The 27,318-nt window shown below is 41.2% G+C and overlaps 1 protein-coding gene across 1 annotated transcript in view; it reads left to right on the top strand.

Annotated features, from left to right (window-relative positions):
- The window catches only part of ANTXRL (ANTXR like), a 59,429-nt gene that overhangs the window by 11,858 nt on the left and 20,253 nt on the right, over window positions 1-27,318 (top strand). The window contains exons 3-16 of the mRNA XM_086752335.1: window positions 2,641-2,712; window positions 2,830-2,901; window positions 5,034-5,115; window positions 5,219-5,252; window positions 7,240-7,319; window positions 7,428-7,496; window positions 7,722-7,802; window positions 7,905-7,965; window positions 14,027-14,125; window positions 16,397-16,466; window positions 17,590-17,668; window positions 21,888-21,983; window positions 22,703-22,741; window positions 25,938-26,036. Of these exons, the coding sequence (XP_086608461.1) occupies window positions 2,641-2,712; window positions 2,830-2,901; window positions 5,034-5,115; window positions 5,219-5,252; window positions 7,240-7,319; window positions 7,428-7,496; window positions 7,722-7,802; window positions 7,905-7,965; window positions 14,027-14,125; window positions 16,397-16,466; window positions 17,590-17,668; window positions 21,888-21,983; window positions 22,703-22,741; window positions 25,938-26,036 (1,033 nt within the window). The remainder of the gene's footprint in view (window positions 1-2,640; window positions 2,713-2,829; window positions 2,902-5,033; window positions 5,116-5,218; window positions 5,253-7,239; window positions 7,320-7,427; window positions 7,497-7,721; window positions 7,803-7,904; window positions 7,966-14,026; window positions 14,126-16,396; window positions 16,467-17,589; window positions 17,669-21,887; window positions 21,984-22,702; window positions 22,742-25,937; window positions 26,037-27,318) is intronic.

The raw sequence follows: 27,318 nt of genomic DNA, 5'->3' as shown, positions 1-27,318 counted from the left end.
GGTACTGGAGATGATATTTGTTGCTGTTATAAAGAAAATTTGTTGCTACTTTATTTTTTTTGATTGCATCAGTGCCTCTGCAGCTGGCAGTAGAAATTTGATACCTCATCCAAAATAGGTCAGTGTTTTCCAAGTAAGAAACCATGGCTATTCTATGTAAGGAAGTCACTCCATTGGAAATTGCAGGAATTGGATTTAAGTGGGATGGCAAGCTCAGAATGAAACTGGAAGTGTCAACTCCATGGAAGAAAGAATTAAAAAAAAAAAAATGGGAGCTGTAAATGCATCTTGTGTAGATTCAAGGAAAATACCTGTGAGTTCATCACGTTTAGAGATTTAGCCTGGGACTTTCAGAAAAATCCTGGAGATTTGTAGGTGTTGAACCACCCAAGATCCCTGTTGGAAAAGCAGTCTTTCAAGTACATACCTTACATCAGTATGGATTATTTTTTAATGATGAGAAAAGGGCTCTGTTGCTAATAGGGCCAGCACCTTTCATTGGTGCTGTTCACAAATACATAAACATGCCATTGCATAGCACGTATAAATCAAAGACTGCGGAGGATCCAGACCCTTGGTTTGAGCAGTCCCAGATGTTTTGTTGCCCTCCCTCAGTGCCTGGCAATTTCTTCATTCGATAACCAGTGTGTTACCAGCTCTCCAGAAGAGCAGCATGAAAGCACAGGGTTACACAAGCAAGCTTATTCTAGCTTATGTACTTCAGGGGTATCCTTTCGGTCCTTTTCCCTTTTTTGCTCTTCTCCTCCATTCCACCAGCACTGTCGCAAGGCAGGCCATGCCATATTATATTGCACACGTGAGCTCCTGCATGCTGATCTGTACCTGACATACAGGGACAGGAGTGACTGGCATAGGGTCGCTTGGAAAGGCCATAATAGAATGGAGTATTGTAATATGGGGTAATTTTCTCACTTTTTTAATACATTTACACAGAAAAATGTCTAACAGCAGTTAGAGGAAAGCTCCTGCTTTACAGTTGTGAAATTTCAGAAATTTTTTAGTTCTACATCTAAGCCCCTACAATCCTTCTGTATGTACTGTTGTTTTGTTTATCTTTCTGCCTGAGAACACCTGATACATGAATTCGCCAGGCAAGGCAAGCAAGCAAACCGTTCTTTTGTAAGCGCCACAGTCCTAGGGAGGGCTTTTAAAACCATTGACTTCCCATGCTTTGTGGCATTTTTAATGGCTTGAAAGGTGTAGCATAGATCCACATGGTAGAAATAACGTATCATTTACTGTAGAGTTGCTGTGTGCAAGGCTCTGAGTTCTACCAGCCTGTGGGGATCCCTGAGAATGTAAGACTAAGCAGAAAAATCCCAGGGAGCACCAGTATTGCTCCCTACTAAGAGGGCAAATAGCATCCTGGCTTGTATCAGAAATAGTGTGGCCAGCAGGACTAGGGAAGTGATTGTCCTCTGTGCTTGGCACTGGTGAGGCTGCAACTTGAGGTGCAGGCCCCTCACTACAGGAAAGACATTGAGGTGCTGGAGTGCATCCAAAGAAGGGCAACAAAGCTGCTGAAGGGTCTAGAGCACAAGTCTTATGAGGAGCAGCTGAGGGAACTGGGGTTGTTTAGTCTGAAGAGGAGGCGGCTGAGGGAGACCTTATCGCTCTCTACAGCTACCTGAAATGAAGTTTTAGCAAGGTGGGTGTTAATCTCTTCTCCCAAGTAACAAGCGACAGGACAAGAGGAAGTGGCCTCAAGTTGTGCCAGGGGAGTTTTAGACTGGATATCAGGAAAAACTTTTTCACTGAAAGGGCTATCAAGCGTTGGAGCAGGCTGCCCAGGGAGGTCGTGGAGTCACCATCCATGGAGGTATTTAAAAGACATGCAGATGTAGCACTTAGGGACATGGTTTAGCGGTGGACTTGGCAGTGCTAGTTTAACAGTTTGACTTAATAATCTTAAAGGTCTTTTCCCACCTAAACGGTTCTATGATTCTGTTCTATAATGCCATTTTGTACGTTGGAAATGGCAGCACTAATGTGTAACTTTATGCACGTAACTAAGTTGCCCAAGTTTTCACAAGAAATCTGTAACAGAGCCAAGGACTGACTATCCAGAATGTTAGTCCAGTGAATTAGCTATGAGTACTGCCTTTCCCTTCTGAATTATTTCAAAAGCTTTCTCTTCTGAAACAAACTGTAATTCATGGAAACATTCTCCCACGCATTCTGGGAGAATAGAAGATCAGTCAAGACTTTGTGTGTGGCTGCAAGGGAAGAGCTGTGCTCTAGGAAGGTAAATAATCTGCTAGCAGATGATTTAGTGAAGTCAAATAAAATTAATTAAACTAGAAGAAAATATTTATATTTTCTACTATAAAAGGAAAAAAAAAAGCAGAGGGAAGAGTTCCTGAACCTGTTTCAGAATTGTATGCTAAACCATTTCAGACCAATTTCTACTTTGCTTTGAGTCAGTGGATTTTGTCATGATGGTTCCTGTTGCAGCTTCCAACACAAGTGCCATAGAAGCCTCAACAGAGTTAGCTGCCTCATCTCCATAGACCTCTGTGTAATTTGTGTCCCTAGCCACCTTTGGCTTAAAATTCAGAGTGGAACAAGGGATTCTGCTATGAAACAAGATTAATGTAATTAATTATGTTTTGTACGCAGGTCCGGAAGTGTCAGAAATCATTGGACTGAGATTTACTCTTTTGTGGAAAGCCTAGCTGAGAAGTTCATAAGGTAGTTTTCTTAAGACAGTACTCTAATTTGCTCTCTCTCTATATGTATTTTCATTCACTGCTTCTTAGCAAATGAAAATCTGCTGAAATGTGGATCTGGCTTGTTCCTCTGTTTCAGTCCAATGTTGCGGATGTCTTTCATCGTTTTTTCTTCACGAGGCACCACAGTCATGAAACTAACAGAAAACAGGCAAGTACTCCCCACAGCTCTCATCCAGAAATACCCTCAATCTCTCCTCTCAAGCAGCAAGTGGCCCCAGAACCAGAATTCAGATGTCTATCTTGGTCCTCAGTGTGGCACCATTCCTAACTGGAAGAGGGCTTAGAAGGCCTTTGGATCTCCCTTAACCATTTTGTTCTCAGCCTTATAAGAGAAAGGCAGGACTGGGCTGTCTGTTCTTTATGGCGGTATTTCAGGGAGAAACTGCATTTCCAGTCAAGGATTCATGTACATCCTCCCTATCTCCAACAACCCAAATAAGGCCAGATTTTGTGTAAGAGATCACGGACCCTGAGCTGATGAGCAAAAGGCTATCTGAAAGTCCCACAGTGCCCTTTGAGTTGTGCAAAGCCCTGAACTTTATGCCAGCAGCCAGTCATGGCCAGTGCCAGAGCACTACCTCACCAGGCTATCGTACCCCTGTCCTGGGCTGCCTTCAGACAGCACCCATGCCAGAGGTGGTTTCTGCAGCTAGGCAACAGACTTAAGCAAAGGAAGGTCTGAGGCTGGAGCAAAATTCTTGTTGCCACCTTCACAACTGAATCTTCTTTAAAAAACCCAAAAAAAAAACCAAAACAAAAAAAAACCAAAACCACCACCACCACCAAAAGCCTCAAAACTCAAAAAACCCACCAAAAAAAACCCTCCACCCCAGTAAACAAAACAAAAAACCCAAATAATTTTGTGTTTAATTTGCTCCACACATGGAAATCCTTGTCATGGAGGTGTTTCTAAGTATTTTCTTTCATTTCAGCTGAAAGTCCTTGCTTTTGCTACTACTTAGGTCTTGTGTGAGAGGGCCTCAGTAGTGCAGCACACTCTATAAGAAAAGGGGGCCCTGGAGCATTTCTGAAAGCACAATCTCCCCCTCCATTTTTTACTGAAGGGCCTCATTCAAAGCCCTAAACACTGCCAGGAGTCTTGCATTTCTGCTGGCTCCACTGAGTTTTGGCTCAGGTCTCCATCCTGTACCTTGGTGATAGAGCTCAAATTTGTTTACTTCTCCCAGGTGGATTTGCTCTTTGCAAGGTGGAAAGTAGATGGGACCCCTGTGGCAATATCTTGAACATGGTATTAGAATGTTCCCTTTCCTAAATGCCTGTTCTCTATATGGATCACTATGTGTGCCTTTTCAGCTCGTTTTATACTTTGAAAGGGTAAAAATGTGCTTTTTGCCTTAAGGACATCCCCAATCCCAGCTCCTGATTTTACCTTCCTCCCACATAGACTCCTTTCCTCTGTAACTGGGGTTGTGCTGCCTAAAATGCTCAGCTGCAAAATAGAGCTTAGAGAGGCCCTCACTATCTTGTTAAAACAAGGATGCCCAATATCATCTGAGGCTCATGTTTGGACTTCCTACATCTTGGCTGTTGAATATTTGTTTTGTAATTTGACCTTATTTGTGTTCCATTAATATATTAAAACTTTTCTAAGGATCAGGGTCTATCAGTGATCAATTAAATTATTAATTTCGCTGAGCAATCCTCTTGGCGGACAGGTATGTGTTTGTGAGGCAAGAAGCTATGTGACAGGAGTCATGGTATCAGAGTCTGTCTCTTACCAGGGAGCAGTCTGTGCCCCAGGAAGGCTGATCAGTTCCTGGTCTAGGATAGGAAATTATTATCCCCATCCTTTTCTCTTATATTTTGGCCTCTGTCTTTATAATGGAAAAGTCCTAATCCCAGCTGTCCTGATGATTGATTAAATATGGAGATTTTATTTGTCCCGTTTTCATGACAGGGTCATAAGCTTTAAATTCTCATTCCATCTGCAGTTTGTCAGAGTTTATTATCTGGCATTTACTTTATTCAATCTTATCCTGCCTGACAGTGTACCAGAATAAGGGAGCAGGGACAGAATTGCATCCTCAAAATGTGTTAGCCCTAACATTGTATCCTATGTCCAGTTTTGTGCTCCCATGGGCGTTTGGCTGAAAAATTGTACTTTTTGAAAAATCTTGGGTTTACCAATATTTTAGCTGGTCTGTATGTGCTCTATGCAGTGTACTGACAGGGTGCATTATCTAGTTGTGGTACAGGAATATCTTAACAAAATAGAACTTCTAATAAAATGATTTTTCTCCTGTTTTTTCTTATCTAAAGGGAAGCCATAAGACGAGGGCTCGACATTCTTCAGTATGAAGTGCCTGGAGGAGACACATTCATGCATGAAGGATTTAAAAGGGTACACATAACAGTACCTCCTTTCTTTGATTTATATGTATAAACTCTGCTTTGCTTGCTGCTGCCATACTTAAGAGCTAACAATGTTCTACACTTCATTGCAGGCAAATGAGCAGATTTACCATGAAACCTATGGAGGTAGGCATTATATATCTCTCGTGTTATATATCTGCATTGAAAAGACAGGGACGATAGTTCTTTATATGACCTGCAGTAAACCCGCCAAGAGAAGTGTTGGAGAAGGAATTGATGTTACACAATCACTACATTCCATTTTGACTACAGCTCTACTTTCAAATGCATGATTCATGGTTTATTAAGACCAGAGGAGACAAGTATGATCACAGAGCTGACCCAGTGCAGAATACAGACCAAAAACATTGCGGCCAGAAGTGCCTGTCCTGCACCCCGGGGACAGGACTACCCAGATTTTCCTCCACCCTTCTGTTCTTGCACACTCAACCATGTCTGCCTTGTGTGCCCAAGTCCTTGTTTTCATTAGTGTAGGTATGACTACAATCAGCTGAGTTTTTTTGCATCAGTGATTTAGGATTAGATTCTGAGTTCCTAAAATGTAAATTTTCACAACATTTCAAGAGGGAAATGTATTTGTGTTTTTTGTCTGTGCCAAAAGAAGGCCTAATTAGTTAAACTGAACACTTCTTGCCTGCTTTGTACCCTGATGTGAGGTTGTTCTAATTTGGGGGCTGATGGTCTCTTTGGAATAGGGAGAAATGGGTCAGTAATTTTTTAATAAAATAGACTATGAGTGTAGAGTCTTCAACAGAAACTCTATGTGGTTTCTCAGACACTTATGCCAGCCAAATCGAGAGTCCTGAAGAGTCCAGCTGAAAACTATTTTACCGCTTCATAACATATAGCTAAGAACTAGCTAACTGTTCTCTAAGTTGATTTGGGAGGAAAAAGGAGAAGATGAGATCTGGATTCGTAAGCTAGGGAAGAAACAAGTGTTCAAAAGAAACCAAAATGAAATCTCCAATTTTTCAACCTTTTTGAAGCATGCTAGACATTAAAAAAAAAAAAAAAGAAAAGAAAAGAAAAAAGAAAAAAAAGAAATACAGGAATATGAGCTATTTTGTCCCCCTGAGTTGCAGGTCATTTTTTTAAGATTTATGTCTGTGTCTGACATGACATGGGAAGGACTGTATGGCATAAGAAACCTGTCAGAACTAATCAGTCTTTAATTTCAGACAGTATGTGGAAAGACGCTTGAAATTTTAACAGATTATTTTGAAAAAATAACAACTACTTCCTTGAAAGTGACGTGTATGTGTATTGGTTACTTTGCTTAAGAACAATTGAAGTGGAATGGTTGATTGAACCATAGTTTACATATTAATTTAATTTTGTTAACATGTTGCATTTTTCTAGGTAGTGTTGTATTCTACACTGTATTACATATATAGTTATCCAAAGTCTATGCAACCTTTTCACTTAAGCTTAGGTGAGACATGAAATGTCTTACCACAAGACATGCCTTTTCTCCAATGGACCTGATCTTAAGCTTTTCACACTATCAGAATTCCAGTGAACTTCACTGACAGCTCTTGTTGCTGGAGAAATGTAGGACTGAATGCCCCTATTGAAGCACATTTCATGCCATGTTCAGTGGGGTTGCGCTTTGAAAGTCTGCTGGAGGGGAAGGTAGGATGGCGGAGAAGCTCCTTCGGCAGAGGTATCTCCTGCCGCAATCTCTGGACAAGCTTTGTGTAGAGACATGTTTGTCAAGAGAATGGAGGAAACCTCTTCCTATCTGCATATTCATTTTGCAGATTCTCCGTACAAAGGGTCTAGATGTAACCTCAGTGGGTGCTATATTTTATTCAAAACAGATAAGTTTGTGTATGGACCTTGTTAAAGCAGTACTCCCCCTTCAGCGATGCTTGTGATATGAAGGTGCACAGATTTTGGCTTATGGCATGCTGTTATGCATCTGACCTTCAGCAGGTATATCTCCAGTACATAACGTCCATACAGGCTGAGAGTCTGGTCTTATGGTTTTGTGTTTGTTTGTCAGCAAAAAGGAATGCCTCACTTCAAACTTTCTTTTCATTGCTGAATCTTGTGTCATACATATGCAATGTATTAACCATCCTCTGTGTAGGAGTTCGGACCGCTAGTGTGATTATTGCTCTGACGGATGGAGAATTGCAAGATGTTCAGTTTTATTATGCAGAACAAGAAGTAAGTCACCTTCACGTTTACCCAAACTAGCTTATGTCAAACCTGTAGTCATTTAATGCTGGCTTCACTGATTATATGGCTTTGCACTTAATGGTAATTTTTTTTTAGGCCAACAGGGCCAGAAGCTTTGGAGCTATTGTTTATTGTGTTGGAGTGAAAGATTTCAATGAAACTCAGGTAACTTTGCTTGCTTTCTTCTTGTTTTGTGATTTGTTGTTTGGGTTTCTTTTTTTTTTTCTTACTAGTGCACCAGTAACAGCATCAGATGAAGGCATTTATTTAATTACTTGAGGCATAAATAATTTAATGTCAGTATGATGTCTTTTAGCAAGTATGGAAGGGCCCAGTCTTGTTTGTTGTAATTTTGTTTTCCTCATGATTTATGATTGTCTTTCTTTGCAGCTGTCAACAATTGCTGACAGCATCGATCATGTTTTTCCAGTAACAGGAGGTTTTTATGCCCTTAGAGGAACCATTGATTCGGTAAGTTGGGTATTCGGAAACCCAGAAAAGGGTACCCTTTCCTGTATTAATAAAGCATAGATAAAAATAATTACCAAAAATGCCGTTATCTAAATCTTTTAGATTCTCAAGAAATCTTGCATTGAGATCCTAGCAGCTGAACCGTCGAGTGTTTGTGCAGGAGGTAAGTTTCCACAAGAACAATGTGATAAACCAAATGAACGACAATGACGAAATGTCAGTAACTACCTAATGTGGTGTTGGAGCTGAAGCCCATGGGTGTGTTAGAGCATCCCCTCAGGCCGTGGCTAAAGCCCTGCGTGCTCCCTCTCACTTGAGGAAAAAAATTGTGCTGATAAACACATAGCTGCTGCAGCTGAATACCAGTTTGGAGAGTTGACTGAGGTAGCAGTCAAGGAATTGGGGATACTGCTTTTAAAATTATCTGAGGGGAGGAGACAGAAATGATGTAAAGCCAGACTGCCAGAGGTGCTTTAAGGTCTCTCAAATTTCTGGAAAGACTATGTTCCTGGGATCTGCTAGGACTCATCAGCAATTAGAACAAGATTTTGCAAAACATTCACAGAAATTTCACGTTTATTGAACCAGATATAATTAACTGCATACGCTGAGGTACCTGATATATTTTCCAAAGTACTAATGTTTTATTTGTTTGCAGTGAAAGAACTGTTAGTGTATATGGTAAACATGAAGAATCCCCAGAGGAGCTGTTGATAATTTCATGCCTTTCATGTCTAGTATGTTTAACTTGGATTTACTCTGGTTTATGTTAGCAATTCACTTGTGTTTTTGTCTACTTAAGAGGCTATTGCAGCAGAGTAAGAGTGACACCATAAGTTTGCTGGAAGGTACAGTTTACAGAATGGTTATTTAGAGCTGATGTTTACTGTCTTGTGTTCATTTCCTTATACACTGTAAAAATGAGCACATAAAAAATAAAATAGCAATGATGCATGAAAGCTGATTTTGAAAACAGATGAAAATAGGAAACTTGGGAAAAATCTAATAAATATCACAGAGAAGAGAAGTTGCTCATTCTTCATTTCCACGCGTCAATCACAATAGGATCTTCCCCTGAGTATTTAAATTTAAATGAAATATCCTTGTACCTTTTAAACTATTGCTAAATAGTTTAATTGTGGACTACATGTTTGTGGTAAAATCTTGTCTGTGGAAAAATTAAAAAATGAATGATTTTGCTTTTAAAAATCTCCTTGTAGAGTTGATAAAAAACAATTTTAAAGCTTTGACATTTCAAAGGTTATTTTTATTTCATAGTGATAAATTCTTTCTTTTTTTCCTTGCTTATTATATACCAGGCAATTTTTTTTCTATAACAGCTTATTGCAAGGTTTTCTGTTCACCAAAAATTGCATTTAGCTACATGAAAATGTGAGTGTTCCAGTAGGAGGGATTTCAGTATTATTTTGTAATTGTTTGGAACAATGTTAAGAGCATTGGAAAGTTGAATTTGAAATAGTTTTTCAAATGGAAATTTGAAAATATTTTTCTAAAGTATTTAAGAAAATAAATTTTCAAGAAAACACATGGTTTTCAAAAATGGATATATTTCAGCAAAAGATAAAATTTCTGTTTTTCAAAAGGAATCAGTTTGATCCCTGATTCATGAGTCCACCACTTAATTTTTTGCCAAGCTTGCTAGGTAACTAGTTTATCACAAATGTGATTAAAAATACACAAGTACACTTAAAATAGTTTGCCCTCCTTAAAGATAAAATTGTGGCATTACTTGCATCTGTAAAAGTTTTTCAGTGTCTTTGTGGCTTTCAAATCAAACAAATATCAATCAGGCAGAACCAATTTCTGCTGATTCAGCAAAACACCAACACTTGTTTCACTTAAATTCTGAGGTTTGTTCTGTTTCTTTTGCCAAAGCCACCCAGCAAAGGCTGGCACACGGCGAAGTGTGGTGCTGAATCACCAAGGCATGAAGACTTGGATCTTGTGTGCGTGAAGCTTTGCTTATAGCAGCAGGGAGCTTGAAAATAGGAGGAAGCTGAAACTGCAGCTCTGGTGCATACTGTCCTTGTGGGTTAAATGCTCTTTAGCACCAAGAATCAGGCCCGTAATAGCTTTATTATGAGTCTAGTTCTGCTAGCCTTATCTGAAATGAACTGCAAGAGGTTTTAACAGTGTGAGACTGCAAATATTTACACTTGTGCTTGGCTTTATTATCCCACTTCAAAATAGCCAGAGGTTCATCTTTATACCTGTGTGCACCACTGTCTCCTGGAGAGAATCTCCTGGCATTGAACAACTTTTTTCATGGTAATGTGAGTCCAGATCCTGAATCCAGTTCACTGGACAGTCAGATATAGTTCTACTCTATATGTAATGTGATTTATTTTTTTAATGTACTTTACTTGGACTTCAACGCAAAAAGTACTGAAGCCTATGAAGTCATCTCATTATTTTAATGCATTTTAAATTACTAATATAGCTTAGTGATAATGTATAGGTAAGATATACAGCCATAGAATCCTATATAAAAATATATATATACATCTGCATTTAGAACTGGTTGAAAATTAGAACATAAGGTTTTCTATAAATGCAACATTCCTCCCCCTTTTTCTAAAGCAGGAATTTTGTTTGTTTTTTTAAATAGGTAATCGAAATTTGCATTTCAAAATTTTTATTAAAAAATAGCAGACCTTTTGAAAGACTGCAATATATTACCACATTATCTAGCAAAGAAGCTTGCTTGTTTACAGCCTTGAAATGTGGCTCTGTTCATGCTTTTTGCATGAAACTTCTCTGAGTGAGGAGGTTTGGCTTTTATTCAGCATTATTACTAATTTTTAGAATCTGATATGAGATCATGAGGGCTTTGTGTTGCTCAGTGGAAGGCAATTGTGATCAGGGCTTACAGCAGACTGACCCACTCCTTGTAACTGTTCTTGCAGCTCATAATTACCACTGTGCTGGTGATTACTGGTGATCTCCGACTTCATTTTTGAGTTGCCAGAGGTTTAGTAAAATGCTGATGAAATGATTTCCATGTGGTGACAATTCCAGTTGGTACTCTGGCTTTCTGTGACAAAGCTATCTGGCAAGTCCATTTACAAACTGATCTCGTCACATTGTGACAGCTGTCTGATGCTTAATGCTTTTTGACCCTGCAAATTCATCGTCCCCAATGTGGAGCAATGTAGCTGGATCCTTCCTATTCTGATTTAAAGTGACCAAGACATGCAGCCTGTAAACAGGCTATCAGTGCAGAATTGGAGGTGCCTCATATCCTGTTTGACAGCATCATTGCTTTGATTATGCTTACGGTACGCAGATGTGATTGAAAGGTCTTGTTGGATGTGGCATCCTACTGGCCACATCAACTACCAGGTGTGGATGCAAGCCGTCAGCTTCTCATCAGAGTCACAGAAGCGAAGCCGACAGCGGAGCCAGTGCACACCAGCTTCAACCTACCATCTCGCTGCCAGCGCTGCCCGGTTATTTCAGTGCTGACCTTTTTCCCTTCGCTGTCTTGTCAAAAGCTACAAGCTATGATCTGACAGTAACTAAGGAAGAAAAGGACGCAGCCAGAGCCAGGGCGCAAAATTAAATGGAATTAGCCATTTCAACAGACCATTATCCAGAACATGTTAATACTCTGGAGCATACTCTGCTGAAGGGGCAGACTTCTTAACAGCAACAACCAAATCCAGTACCAGCTCTTTACATTTCCATGCAAGTCTGGTATTGAAACTATATTGTCAGCTTGTGTTGGTGGGCAGGTCACTACCCAGTTAGTTGTTCACGACTGGCTGTGCAGAGTGGCAGTGACGGTGAAAAGAAGGGCAGAGGAGGTAAACTGTCTTGACAAGACTAAACTTCCAGATGTAGCTTTTTATGTTTGATGTTTTGTTTTGGAAGTCTCTTGCTTGCTGTGTCTTTTTAAAGCCACTGAAATAGCTATCAATTAAGCCTTTGTGGTTGCTGCCTTTTAAGACCATTAGTTCAGGATAGAGGAAAAAAAAAAGTCTAAGTGCAATTTTATTTCAGCAAGCTGCTTTTATAATATAAAATTGACAGGGAAAAAATGAAATTATTGTCTTAGTTGGGTGTTCAAGTCACTGTGGAGAAGGCTGGCGTCTTTCTTCAGCAAAGTGCCAAAGCATGTGTTTCCCTTTAATATGCACTCCAGTAGATATTTTATTTTTCCCCTCCCAAAATATCTGATCAGGACTGAAGCAATGGAAGTGGAGAGCAGCTGAAAGGCAGGTTTAGGAGCACTTGCTCTGGCCAGCAGACAGCGTGTCTGATGTGGCAGATCTCTTTTTGTGCCAGTGGTGGTTTCTGCTCCTGGGACAGGGGTGTGGGGGAAAAGCAAAAAGAAAATTGCAGTAGCTGGGTCTTTAGTTATTCTCATGCACAGCAGATGCTAAGGGAGCTGTGCACAGGCTCAGTTCTTTATGGACTGGAAGACTGTGTTTTTCCAAGTCTTGTACTAGATACAAACCTTCCTCTCTGATTCACAGAGGGGTTAGGAGGGAAGTCTGCATCTGTCACAGAATCATTTAGGTTGGAAAAGTTCTTCAAGATCACAAAGTCCAACCATAAACCTAACACTACCAAGTCCACCACTAGATCATGTCCCTAAGTGCCACATCTACAAGTCTTTTAAATACCTCCAGGGATGGTGACTAAACCACTTTTCTGGGCAGCCTGTTCCAATGTTTGGCAACCCTCTCAGTGAAGAAATTTTTCCTAATATCCAATCTAAACCTCCCTTGGCACACCTTGAGGCCATTTCCTCTCATTCTATCACTTGCTACTTAGGAAAAGAGACCAACACCCACCTTGCTACAACCTCCTTTCAGATAGTTTCAGAGAGCAATAAGATCTCCTCTGAGTGGCTGGCTGCAACTGGTGTTCCCTAGGGCTCAGTACTGGGGCCAGTTCTGTTTAATATCTTTATCAATAGGCGATGAGGGGATCGAGTGCACCCTCAGTAAGTTTGCAATATGACACTAAGTTTGGCAGGAGTGTTGATCTACTTGGGGGTAGGAAGGCTCTTCAGAGGGATCTGGACAGGCTGGATAGACGGGCTATGGCCAATTGTATGAGATTCAACAAAGCTAAGTGCTGGGTTCTGCACTTAGGTCACAACAACCCCATGCAACGCTACAGGCTTGGGGAAGAGTGCCTGGAAAGCCGCCTGGCAGAAAAGGACTTGGGGATGTTGGTCGACAGCTGGCTAAATATGAACCAGCAGTGTGCCCAGGTGGCCAAGAAGGCCAATAGCATCCTGGCTTGTATCAGAAATAGTGCTGTAAGCAGGACTAGGGAAGTGATTGTCCCCCTGTACTCATAGAATGGTTTGAGTTGCAAGGGACCTTAAAGATCACCTAGTTCCAAGCCCCATGCCATGGGTGGGGACACCTCCCACTACACCAGGTCACTGAAAGCCCCATCCAACCTGGCCTTTAACACAGCCAGGGATGGGGCATCCACAGCTTCTCTGGGCAACCTGTTCAAGTGCTTCATTACCCTCACAGTAATGAATTTCTTCCTTATGTCTAATCTAAATCTACCCTCTTCCAGTTTAAAGCCATTACTCCTTGTCCTATCACAACATGCCCTTGTCAAAATTCCCTCTCCAGTTTTCTTGTAGGTCCCCTTTGATACTCGACACTGGTGAGGCTGCACATCAAATACTATGTTCAGTTTTTCAGCACCCCTTACTACAAGAAAGACATTGAAGTGCTGGAGCTTGTCCAAAGAAAAGCAACGAATCTGGTGGAGGGTCTAGAGAACTAGTGTTATGTCAAGCAGCTGAGGGAACTTGGGTGGTTTTGCTTGGAGAAAAGGAGTCTCAAGGGAGACCTTATCTGAACAGAACTACTGCTGAAAGACAAATGCCGTCCGCTGTGGAGATAGGAGGAAGGACTTGTGCTTATGGTTAGCAAAGATATCTGACCCAAAAGCCATGAAATTACATCAGCCGTGTCAGTCTCACAGTATTACTGTGTCACCTTTAATTAAGGCATTGGTGGTCAGTGGGATGCTTGCGGGAGCAACCTTGAGATGAGTGCCACTGTGGCACTCTCGACCATTGTTGCTGAATATCGAGAGTGTCAGTGTGAATGTTTTGATTCCGGTATAAGGCAGAGAACGTCATCGTCATGTTGTACTTCAGATCACTCTGGAAGGAAATGCTACATTTGAACTATTTTTCAAAACTTTCCTGTTTTTACTTACAGAATCCTTTCAAGTTGTGGTAAGAGGCAACGGCTTTTATCATGCAAGAAATATCGACCAGGTGCTCTGCAGCTTCAAGCTCAATGACAGCCTTACTATCAGTAAGTCTGCATGCTGATGGACTCCAGTGACTCTTGTGGCTGTGTCACGCCATGGAATCTCTTGTCGATGTTGGGGGAGTCCTTGCAGTGGATGTGGGGGAGCTGGCCAGGGATCTACACCTAACAGAAGTTTGAAATTTATCCTTGTTCAATCCTGTTACCTGTGAGCATTGTGTCATGAGGGCTTACCTGGTGCGTGCCGCTCCCAGTGAATTTCAGTGTCATTGTAGTGATGCATGTAGATGATGCATACAGCCAATAATGACTGGGTATCAGGGAGGGAGAAATAAAATTGCTCCCTATTCCCTTGTTCATTACCATTAAAAAGAAATAATGCTATCTTGATCCCCTGGAGGTGTCTTCAGACTATTTCAGTTCAGGAGACACTCACCATAAAGTGGGAGCTTCCCAGGCATGCACCATTCCTCTCTGACACCAGTTGCTGGTCTCATCACAGAAAGCACGTAACATGGAAACTCTCTGTCATCGCTGTGCTAAAAAGGGTCTTTTGTTTGCTGTCTCAGCAGCTAGGCAAAGGACTGAATGGCCAAAAAAGATTGGGTGTCCAGTTTCTCAGCAATCTTCTCTTATTCCTGAAAAGCAGTGTATGTCTGGCAGGGGGAAGCACAGTGTGGGGAAAGGAGCTTTGCTTCTTTTCTGTATATGCTACCCTTGTTGGCTGAGCACAGTAGAGGCTTTCATATCCTGTCGTGGTCAGACTGATGCCTTCTCTAGCAGTGAATTCACTTACAAGAGGGAGCACATGAATTGCTCCTTCATTTCCCATCCTAGTTCTCTGCATGAAGGCATTAAATAAACCCTGGTGGTCTCGCTCTCATTCCACTTACAGATGTTCTTTGCCAGGGGTTTGTTTCTTGTGGTTTACCAGGTAGACAGACTATTGGTTTTTTCTTCCTTGTCCCTAATGTATTGGCACCATGACTGGACTTCACACAGCGAGTGCTGACCCAGGCCTGGAAGTGTGCAGGAGGAAAACTACTCTAATTCCACATCTCGTCTGTGCTGTATTCTCCTTGGGTTAGGTCTGCAACAGATGTTGTGATGAGACACTGATCTATGCTGGCGGGTTTTTTGCCCTCAAGCTGGCTCTGAAATTTATCACTATAATTTCCATGGTCTCGTGTCTGCCAAAGCAGGTAAATGAGCTTTGTTTTCAGGTGTGTTTAGGGTGGGTGAAGCATGAGGGAACAACTCTCATATCTGTTGTTGCTCAAGTTAATTTTTTCTCCTAGGTAGAAAGAGTACTCAAGCTTCTAAGATTTAAATAAGCTGGCAGCTTTTACGAGCACCCAATTCACTTGGGTTGGACTTTTGTGGACCAGTCTTTCTCTGGACTAGCACCTTAGCTGCTTCATCGGGCCATTCAGTGCTAAGGTGCAGTCACAGCCAGTGACTTGTCTGCTCTTGTGCCTCAGCTTACACATTTTTAGTGGAGTAGCATTGCAGGATTACTGCTGGACCTCCTCAGTGTTCATGGGATTTGGCTTTCTGGATGTGGCTTTTGAAAGCAACAGGATTAGAACTTCTAAGTCTTGGAGCAGCGGAGTGCAGGGAGGCAGGAAAACACCTGTGAATCTTGCTTTTGACTCTGCACCAGACCCCTATGAACATGGACTATTTCCAGGTTATGCTGCCTCAGTGGGGAGGTTGGGGACAGGAAAAACAGCAGCTAGTGCAGGACAGGTCCTCACAGTAATATCAGTCATAGCTCCTCTCTCCCTGTCTCCCGTATGTGGTTTTTTTTTTTCCTTCAGTATCTGTCTACTTCAGGTTCACCCTGTCTCTGTTCGTCCTTTTCCATGGGCTCAAATGGTGCAGCCATGGCTTCTCCTGTGTCTGTGTTGTGTTTGGAAGTGGGTAGGCAAAAATTGAACCCTATACTTTTGATCCCTTAAGTAACTTGTGGGGTGAGAGTATTCAGTATGAATAGAGTTTGCATGCACTTGTCAGATAGACAAGATGAATATTGATCAAAGCTGGCTTCCAAATGACTCACCACTGCTGTTAGGAACAGAGATGTACTTCCATTTCTTATCTGTGGTATTGCTAGCCTGATGACATTATATTGGCATCAACAAGAATCGTCATCCTAGTACGTGGCTTTGTAATCAGTACCACTGGGAAATGCTGGTACTTGCCTACATACTGAATTTGTCTGGCTCTCCTTGATGGCAATACTTCTCCAGGGGGTGGCCTGCGTGGGACAATTTCTTTTTTTCATCCCTGACAGTTAAACTAATTTCTTTCCAGATGAAAAGCCGACCCATGTTCACGATACTTACTTACTCTGTCCTGCCCCAGTGATAGAAGATGCTGGACAGTAAGTATGGCTTTTCAGCATGTGTCAAGACTTCTGAATGAGGGTGTCGTCACTGAGCTAAGAGCTCAGAGTTTTGCCTAAAGTACCAAGCTAATAAATTTGTGTGTGTGTGTGTGTGGCAGGATTACCTCCATCGCCTTTGTGCCAAATCCTCTTCTAGTATGAGCCAGTGTAGCTCTTAATTGATGGATATTTAGCAGAGCTTAACCAAAGGCATTGTTGGACCATGGTCCCATATCATAGAATCATAGAATGGTGATATCTCCCGTTCCTACATCCTGTTTTTCAAATGAAAAGGTAATCAAATTCCAGGCAAACTTTTCATTTTAATTGAAAAGAGATGCTTGATCTGAATTCCTTTGCTGCTGTTGTATATGTTGCTTCCTGTGCTTGGCCCTGTTCTGGCTAGTGTTGGTATTTTTCAGTTGTAATCCTGCAGACTCCTGTGAGACATGGCACAAGGCCTTACCTTACCCCTGGGAATATGATACTGTACTGGGAGTGAGGGGGAATGCTTCCCTCCCCTTTCCTATTTGTGGGTGAGGAAAGGCTTTTTTGGTGTTTTGTTTTGTTTTGGGTTTTTTTTTTTGTGGAGTTTTTTCTTTAGTTGGTTGATTGGGTTTTTTTTTTGTCCTCAAATCCTTTCTCTGATATGGGAGAATGCCTAGGGTCAGATTCCTCTTTAATTTCACTGTCATTTCCATGTTTTTACCCCCTGATCTCAGTGCAAGTATTCTGGATTTATTTGGATATAAGAGAAAACACATTCTGGCTCTTTAAGCCGTAGAAGATATTTTTAAAAAGCTATCTAGGGTAGTATTGCAAATGTCTGAGACTTTATATTGTGACTCACTGTCCTAGTGCCCTTTGCCCCAGGTGGGATGGAAGTTTTTTAATAAAGAGCATATGCCCCAACTCAATTAAGCCAACACAAAAAGGTTAGCTTCTGGGCAAGCAGAGAGACAGATGCAGGTAAGCACCTGAAGCCATGAAAATGCCTTGACTCAGCAGGACATGTTATCCACGCGTGTTCATGAGTCAATGGCTAAAACACAGCCAGAGTAAAGGGAACAATGGGTATAAAGATGACACTAAAAATAAGTGTATCTGTTTTGTGCTTTAGGGTGGTTTTCCTACAAGTCAGCATGAACAACGGGCTAACATTCATCTCCAGCTCTGTCAGCATCACCAGCACACAGTGTGTAAGTAATTGCAATGGGGCTTGACAGAGAAACCTTAAGAACTTGGAAAAAGATGATGGCTCTTCAGGCAAAACCTCCTTGAGTGAGCATGAGCTCTCTACAGCTTCTTCATCACAGTTATTTACTGGATCCCAGCAGTTCTTTGAAAAATAATTAAATTGTTATTGATTGTTCATGATAGATTTACTGAATAAAAATTTACAACGAAAGGCACCCTGCCGATTCCTATCCCAGGAAAGAGAGATGCTAGGATCTGACTAGAAGGGAACCTGGAAAAATGAGGGAAGGAGCATCAGGAAGCAGCACCCTGTTGAGCCTCGGGATCCCTTATGGGATCTGGGGTGAAAGATGCAATTACCAGGACTTGGATCTGAAAGGGCCACAGCATGGAAGGTCCTTACATGGTTATTTTTTTTGGTTGGAGCTTACAGCATTTGTTTTTAGACCCACACCATTTGCCTTTACTAGTTCAGGATTCACTAAGGCATTTTTACAGTTTTAGTGACAAGAGCTGTTGCTTTTCTCTTGGTGTCATGGGGAATGACCAGAAAGAGATAGAAGCTTCAGATCCTGGGATGAGCTTCTTGATAAAATGCTGCTGCCAAGCCTAGTCAAGGGAGAATGTGCTGCTGCGGGACAGCAGTGGCTGTGATATGACCATCTCCTGGTCAAAAAGACCACCTATCCTCAGGTGAAGCATCAGGGACCAAGAGCCACAAGTGGTCCTTTAGCAAAATCTGATTTTAGAAACAAAATGAAAAAGCTGACTACTAGATAAGCAGTCTTCTTCCTTGCCTTGGAGTAAAAATAGGCAACGCCCATAGCTGGTGCAAGCAAGTACAGTAGCTGAAGATTTGGCCTTGGGCTTGTGGATGAAACAAAGTTGCTGAAGTACCTGATAGCAAACACTTTGTATCAAAGTTGAGCTTTATTGTTGTTAGTGTCAAAAGGACTTTTATAGCCTATGCCAGATGCTGTCATATTGGTTTGTAATCATTGTTGGCCTTTTTGACAGCTGCAGAACAGAAGGACAGGAAGGAAGATAGAGGCAGTGACTGGAACTTGCAAATCTCATTTTTTTTTATGTTTTCAGTAATGAAGCTGGGAAATCTCATATGAGATTGCTGGAAGAGTCTGGGGTGCAGGGACTTTTTTAGCAGGAGATGTGTTTGCTGCTTCACCTGATTATTTTTTCAAAACTATCCTTCAAATTTTCTGCTCTAAAGACTGATATTTTCACATTTTAATCCCCTCTTCTACCTCAGGTACAATAAAGCCTTTCGAGGCTGCAGTGAAACACAAGTGTTAACTGGTGCATTTAGTTACCCATATGTAATTCATTTCTGATGAAGACTGAAGTCTTAGCCCTAGCTGGAAGTCCTACAGGCATGGACAGAGGAAGCTTTCCTCTCAGTAGCCTTAGGATAAAGGGAGGAATCCAATCTCCAGTCCTGTCAATCTGACAATTTTTGACCAGCTTCTTGCAGATTGAATGTGAAGGAGGCAGGGAGCCTGATTCTGAGCTGGTACAAAAAAAAAAGACTTTCTCCAGTTACATGCCATAAGCAGGGAAGTTGTCAGTTCAGTTTCCAACTTTGTCTTAATTTCATGCATTTCACTTTTCTCATTTTAGAGACTCTCTCCATTTCCTTTCCTCTCCTGTTTCCTTTTCTGTGGGTGGGAGTCAGCTGGCCTGCTCAGCTCTTCTCCCCAGCTGGCCCCTCTGTCCTTTCTGTACAGTAAGTATCTTCTCTTCACTTTACTCCTAAAGCCTCTGTGTGATCCCTGTGCTTATTTCTGTTCAGCTGCATGAAGTCTGCTATTTTTTTTTTTTTGAAGTCCAGCTTCACTACAATGCTTTGTATATTTAATCATTATAAGAGGACTCTTTAGATTCTTGCTGCCAGCAGCTCCAGAGCTGCTGCTGGCAAATGTCTCAGTGCTTTATATGAGCATTTAGCATGGGAAAAGCAACACCTGGGAACAAAGGCTACAAAACAAGGAGGTAATGTGTGCTTCCAGTAACAGTAGCAGTGGTATGTGCATCTGTGGCTCATGCACTGCATTGCTACTGTGCTTGGATTTGGTTTTAAGATGTGCAGCAATAACTCTTAGAGTTATGCTTGACTTTTATTCATCCTTTTCTCAGCAAACTGACTTCACTGGGAATTCATGCCTCTCAAGTGTCTGCTTTCCAGATGTGTTAGTGCCACATGGGGCCATCAGAGGGCCAGAGAGGGGGGCTGCCGCACTGAACTGCGGCTGGGTAGTCTTCTAACAGGACTCCCTTGAGCAGGGGCTCTGGCACATGTCGCAGCACTCCACCTTGGTTTTGCACGCTCCCTGACTACATGAATGAGGTAAGCTAAGTAGTGTATCCCAAAACAGGCCAGTTTATTGCATCTGTATAACAAGAAGCCACAGACCAGTGGAGGGATGGTGATACTGTGACACGGACATATGGGATACTGGGCTACCTGCCTAAAAGCATGGAGTAGGAGCCATGGTTTGTTAGTCCCATCTTGAACATGTCAGGCCTGACAGCTCTAGGATTTGGTCTGAGAAGGAACTAGGTACCACCCAAGTCAGCCACTTGGAATCTCACTCAGACTTTGTAAAGCTCTTAACAGCTGGTACTTTCTTTTCCACCCTCAGCCTTTTCATTTTCCGAGGGGAAAACAAACCCACTTGGAACAGTAAAGGGAACTCTTGTTGTAAGGAGCTAAGCATCAGTTAGGAATTCAGCAAGTAGTTTCAGATTTAATAAGGTGAATCTCATGGACTTTATCCTCCATAAATCTTCTTTGGAACTTGCTTTCTTTTCATTTATCCTCCCATCTATCCTCCTTTGAAAATCTCTTACAGCTTCCTCTCTAGCCAACTCATATTCCCTCAGCCTGATTCACAAATCTTTCTTCAAACTCTTTTCACGTCTTCCTTCCTGCAATCTGCTGCCAAGTTTTGCCTGTTCTCTGGTACCCCTGGTGCTAGTGAATTGAATTTCTTCACAAACTCAGAAAATCTACAACTGAGGAGGTTTCTTTTACCAGGATAAAAGAAATGGCTGGAGCACCAGAGCTAATATTTACTTCATCCCAGAGCCCAGGGCAGTCCAAGGAAATGGCATGTCCTAGCATGCCACTGCCCATCTATAACAAATGTTTAATTTCCAAAAAGCCATGTGCTCTACATGTTTTGCAGAGGCCAAGCAGTATATGAAGACCTGCTTTCCTGTAGTCATCAGGGCAATACACAGAGTTAGTACCTCTTCTGAACACACTGACGTGAAATGCCCTGAGTGCAGAGTCCATCAAGATTTACCCAGGAAAATCAAAACTGTGATTCTCTTTGGTTACCTGTCTGCTCTGAAAAGCTAATTTAAAGTGTTAACACTTGATTTTTAATATTTTTTTTTTAATACTGGTCCTTAAGAAAATTTAACTTCTATTTTGAATGTAGGCCCTTAGCTAACTAGCCCTGGAGGCCCACCTTTCTCTGCAGAGAAGCAGATGGAATATAAGAACCAGGAATGTTTAAGATCATGATTACAGCATGTCATTAAAAACAGTCAAACCAGCCCCCATGAAGATTACCAAGAACCAGCAGTATTAAGGACTAGTTTACATAAGCACTCAGGCTGGAGTTGTGTGTGCAGTTTGAGTCAAGAGGCAGTCGGGCAGGCATGGGAGCTGATGAGGCTGAGCAAGCGAGTTGTGCTCTGTTCTGTGATGTTGGTATGCAAACAGTTGCCCGTAAGCTCTTAGCTCCAATATTCCCATTCTTCGAATATCAGCATTTGTTTGTTCTGCATCTGTAGTGATGAAAGGTTACTCTGCACACCTGAGAGTCCTCTGCATACCTGAGTACCCCTCTGACAGTATTAAGGGACATGTTAGCACAGACTTAGGAATGGTTTGTATACAAGTTTAGCACCCTTGAGTCTAGTGGGCAATAAGCATGCCATAAACTTATACATAAATTATCCATATACACATCACAAACAGGAGGTACTTACCCGAGTCATGACTTCAGTTACATACTTGTCACACTGAATACTAATGGGACCCTAATGAAAATAGTGATTGACCAGACAATCTGCCTGAGACCTTGTAGTGAGGGAAACCTGGCTCATTTTGCCCAGTCTAATTGTGTAACTTCAGGGCTCCTGCCTTGTTTGTGACATACACAGATAACTCAGAAGTAATCATCTTGTTTGCAGCTGACTGGGACCATCCTTTTCATTGCTCTCCTGATTCTCTTTCTGCTACTGGCTCTGGCTCTCCTTTGGTGGTTCTGGCCTCTTTGCTGCACGGTGGTAAGTACAGGTTTTTATTCTTTTGACTTGGTTTCATCTCTTCCCTGCAAAAGCACAGAGTTAAAATGTTGGAGTGGGTAGTTAACTTTGTTTAAGAAAAGTGCTGCCAAGTTTGTAATGCCTTGATTCAACAAATTGTTTTAAAGTGCTTGGTGAAGTCACTGTTGTCTGGGTTTTTTAATGTTGCAAAGCCTACGTGGTTTTGACACTGAATGAGAAGTTTGAGCTTGTGGACACGGCTCAAGTTTCTGTAGGGATTGAGACCTCCTTAGAACAAGATTTGAAACCTGCTGCAGAAAAGTGTAATGGAACTGATTTACTAATATGTTCGTAAGCTGTTACGGTCCTTTTTAGAGACAAGAGTTAGAGTTTTTCTTTTTTTAATTTGTAGGAGGTGCAGATTCTGAGTGAATATTTTGCACTAGCTTGGTAATCACATGACATTAAGGCAGAAATACCAGGATACAGAGCTGTATTGCAAGTTGCTTACTAGGGCACTTAATTAATTTGATAGTTCAATGTGATGGATTTAGCTTCTCATCTGCCTTTATTTTATGCCTTCTGAAAAGCAGCAGGGCTAATGAGGGGATGGAAGGTGGGTGAATGAACAAGGGCAACGTTTTTTTTTATATGAGCAAGAACGGAGAGAAAGGGCATAGCATTGAGACGGATGAACTGTACCATTAACTCAGATTTCTCCCATTCTTTATATATTCCAGGTGATCAAGGAGCCACCCCCACCACCACCTCCAGAGCCTGTAAGTATGCTATTTTTGAGTTGTTGCACTGTATGCAGCCACTGTAGTGCATTGTGCTACCCAAGAATGTCAGCCCTGTAGGTGTCTTAATGACATCTTGAAGGCTGTGAGAGGAAGTCTCTTGGGTCAGGACAGTTATTTCTGCCTTCTGGCCTCTTCATATACATACACCAAGATTATTTCCATCCACAGAGAAAATAATTGCATAACTCAGAAGTCCACAGACCAACAGTTCCTATGGTATTTTGTTCCTTCTGCTGTGCATCAAACAGGTGTGTAAGCAAATCTTTGCTTCTAAAGCTGTGCTGAAAGTTGCCCCTCTTCCAGTAAAACTGCCATTGTTCTCAGCAGGAGTTTAGCCCAGATTGGCAGTAAGGAACAAAGTCTGGCAGTTGAAAAAAAAGGACAGCAAAGGCCACATTCTTGTGGCTTTGCTACAAGAGAGAGAGACAAGAGCCTGCCTTGGCTGTGATTCTGCTGCAGAGTGACCTTTGGAAGGAAATTTAGCCTTTCTCCGTTTAGGTTGTGAGCTGTTTGAGGCAGGGTTATATTTAGCTCTTTTTGGAACGGTAACACACTGACCCTGACCTCAGGTTAGTTTCACTGTCCTAATTTAATGAAAATAATAGTAATAAATAAAAGTACCTCCAGAGAAAACTCATGCCTGCTTTTATTTCTCTCCTAGGCATATACAGTTAAATGATGGAAAAATACTTGCCTAACCCACAAGAGAAGCTTACAGTTTGCTGCTAACTTGCTGTAACTTGGCCTGATTATCAGGAGGCAACCACAGCTACTCTTTTGAGGTTGCCAGAGGCCACCATTACTGTGTACGTGATCCTGTTGCTTGTCCTGGGCAGGAGCACTGTGACGATTTAACTTTAGTATACGCACCAAAAATCATGTTAGTTTTATGGTGATTGGTGCTGTCATGAAGCATGCAGTTGCAGCTATGCTGTCTTTGAAGGAGGTTTCAGAGAGCATCGCACCTCTGCAGCAGAGTTCTCAGATGCTTTGCAATTGTTCTGATCAGCAGAGATTTTAAATGCAATCAAAGAAGCTGTGAGCTGACATAAGCCTCCAGGAATAACACAGAATACAGATGTTATCCATCCCTTTACTTGACTTTGTCTTTATCTGCTAGGGCTTCTTTCATTATACTTAGCACTAGCATCCCTAGGTATGGTGACCTGCCCTTTAGCTGATGTAATCTGGTATTGCTGCGATTAAACTGAATATAGTTATCTAAAACTTGTTCTAAACCACAAGCATTAGATTTCCATTACTTTTCAAAATGTATATAGTAGCTGTTGATGTTGCTTTGCCATGTGTTCAGTATAGAGGATATTTGGTACAAATAATTTATCATCTGGAAAGGTATCAGCTGTCGCTGTTAACGGTATCCTGTTACTGTCAGGCTTGCCAGCAATAAGGGTTGTCAGATATGAAGACTTGAAATCTGTGTTACATCCCATGGAAAAGGCAGGATATATTGTATAGTTGAAGTTCACAATGAAATCAAATATAAATTAATTAAAACTGCGATGTAGTTTACTGGGTACTGTTTTAGATGTGGCACAAAATGGAATAAAATTTGTGAATTTGTTACACTCTTAAAAAAAACCCAACCAAACAAACAAAAACTAAACAAACAAAAAAAACCAACCAAACAAAAAACAAACAAAAAAAACAAACCCCAAAACCCAACCAAAGCAACAAAACCCAACACCAAACCACAGTGCCTTCCTTGTGTACTTATTTCCCTGACTTAGGGTAAAAACAAAACAACAAAAAAAAACCTCAATCAAAAACACAAAACAAAAAAAAACCCAACCCCCTTACTAGTTAATGGAAATGTCAACTCTAGCCTTGCCTGAGCATACTAAAGAATTTGTTCGAGGAACTGACCCATGAACCATAGCTGAGAGATCAGATGTCACTGAATAACTGATGGAAATACCTTTCTGCAAGGCATAACCTAAGAGTTAAATATAAACAAACAAAAATTAAGGCATGTTTTTTAAAAGCTATTATTGGCTTTTAGACTCTCAATTCCTTTTACATTCCAATAGAAACATGTAGGGCAATTTTGGGAAAATGTCACCTAGTAATCTGACAATAATTTCTGTCCTTCTCTAGTATTTGGATTTCACTTTTTTTTTTTTCTTTTAGTAAAAACTGAGTCCAGGCAGTGTATCTAGAAACATACTTGTACGGATGAAAATTAGCAGAGAGCATTGTGCATGGCCAGACCAAGAGCAGGATGCACTTCTGCAAATCAGCATAAGGTGTAATTATTTGTCTTTATTAAAGAGTGTGAGGAATGAAGATGGTATTGTCGGAGGCTTGTTGAGCCTTTTCCTCAATTATATGTGTACCTGAGAGTGCCATGGTGTGACTTTTCAGCTGCCATGACTCACCGGAACGATACGGAGTCTGAAAAATCCCAGTGACTTCTATCGGGTCATGATGATACAGCTGGAGATGTGTTCCCAGGTTTGACAAGCCAGAAGCATTTGCCAGCTTTTAGTTAAGCCAGAACATGAATCTGAAGTAAAACTGTAATTCAGACTCTCCCACATTCCAGAAAAATAATCTGCAGTCTTTGTAATTACAGGTCAAAAACTCTGGATCTGAGCTTCCTGACAATTTGGAGATGCTAGAGTCTGAGTCCTGTTTCCAAACTGTACAGCTTGAGCCAGACTCTACAAAGAATCAAGCAGTGTAGAATAACTGGTTACAGCTGCCATGAGAAAAGGGTCAATGAACATGTTAGAAAACTCACAGTGGTAGCTTTTTTCCCTGTTAGGTGACATTAACTTCTAAAAGCGCAATTAATAAATGATTTCTTTGGATTAACAGATTTCTGCCTTTTCTGCATACCATAGTGGTAAGCCAGTATAATGGATGATTCATCTCCACTTTGCCATCCCCTACAAGTCAGTTGTGATTTTGAAGCTCAATGCATATTTTGACTAAATAAAAGCTGCCTGGAGGGAGGAATAGGCAATCCTCTTTGGCTTCCCAAGTTAAAACCGCAGCTGCAGAGACAAGAGACTTTTGTTTTTTGTCAGCAAATAAGTGTAACACACAAAGCCAGATATCTAAGGATTGAACCATAGGATGTTCATTTGTTTTCCATAGCTTATGCCGTTTATGTGAGAATAGCAGCAATATCTCCCTGTCTTTCCCGTAGGAATCGGATGATGAAGATGGATTGCCAAAGAAAAAGTGGCCAACAGTGGACGCATCTTATTATGGAGGTCGAGGTGTTGGTGGAATTAAGAGGATGGAGGTATTTGGCTTGCTCTTTAGTGTTGTAAAAATCAGCACATTTAATTGTTAATCATAACAATATGGTTTTATGTGATTTTTTTTAAAAGCTACCTTGATGGACTAGAGACTGGGATTTAATTAGAACTTGTCCACCTGATTGCACCTGCTGTCCAAGTAACAGACATCAAGCTGCCTTCATTCGCATGAATAATTAAATGAATCTAGCATTATGAGCCAAAGAAAATTTGCAGATTAAGGAATGGGATAAGCACCAAAAGAAGTTTTCATTTACTGAATCAAACCATTTAGTCAGTGCAGTAGGGTCCAGTTCTCTTGTCTCAGGCAGAGTTACACTGGTCTTGAGTATTTGAAGGTGCCATCTATGCTGTGCCTGGATGGCTGGAAGCAGTTGGTTTGGGGAATTTAAACCAGTGATTTTTCCTTTTTTTCCTCTTTTTTTCTTTTTTTTCTTTTTTTTTTTTTTGGTTGAGCATTACTCCTAATGCACAAAACCATATCTGTGTTGAAATTAGCCAATAAATCAAATCCTGCCCTAGGATTCAAGCACAAGCCAGTCTTGATGTGTAAAGTGAGGTGTTCCTGTGAAATAAATTTGCCTTGTGCTGTCCTATGACATACATTTCAGGAAGACAGTGGATAATGCTGTGATCAGCTGCTAACTCCTGTAAATAACCATGTTAGTGAAATCAATTCAATATTCCTAACCAAGGATAATACAAGGCAGGGAATTATCACTTACTTGTATCAACTGAGGGCCTGATGATGACTTTTTAGGGATGTTACATCAGAAACTCCCACTAGATCTAATTGGTAGCTGAGGGAGGCAGACTAATGTAAGCCAGCCAAGAATCTGGACCAAGCTAGGGCTAACAGAATGAAAGCAATGGCTTCCCTGCAAGTCTGCAATTGAAGAATTGCATCTGGATATCCTTAAACATTTTCCTGATTATAATTTTATCCTTGATGTTGAGTAAACCTATGGATCATATGTTGCCCTTGAATGCAAGATCACATTCCCATTTGAGGGTCAGATAACAAAATAATAATTTAATCATGGAATAAGTAGTGTATAGTATGTGAAGTTAAAGTTGCTGTCCCTTCTTGTGATCATGCAAGATTGTCTTTGGAAGAGCTGTTTTTAGTAGTAGCTGCACAACTACTCTTAAGATGCTCTTCAGCCATTCAAGTACTTGTTTGGTTCAAAAGTGAAAACAGGGTCAGTGAGCAACAGGAGCTGCTTAGGCCTGGCTGTAAAAACTGCCTACGTTCAGCTGGTGCTG

Source organism: Chlamydotis macqueenii, chromosome 7, assembly GCF_036417535.1.
Source record: "Chlamydotis macqueenii isolate bChlMac1 chromosome 7, bChlMac1.mat, whole genome shotgun sequence".
Lineage (NCBI taxonomy): Eukaryota > Metazoa > Chordata > Aves > Otidiformes > Otididae > Chlamydotis > Chlamydotis macqueenii.
This window is presented reverse-complemented; position numbering and strand designations above follow the sequence as displayed.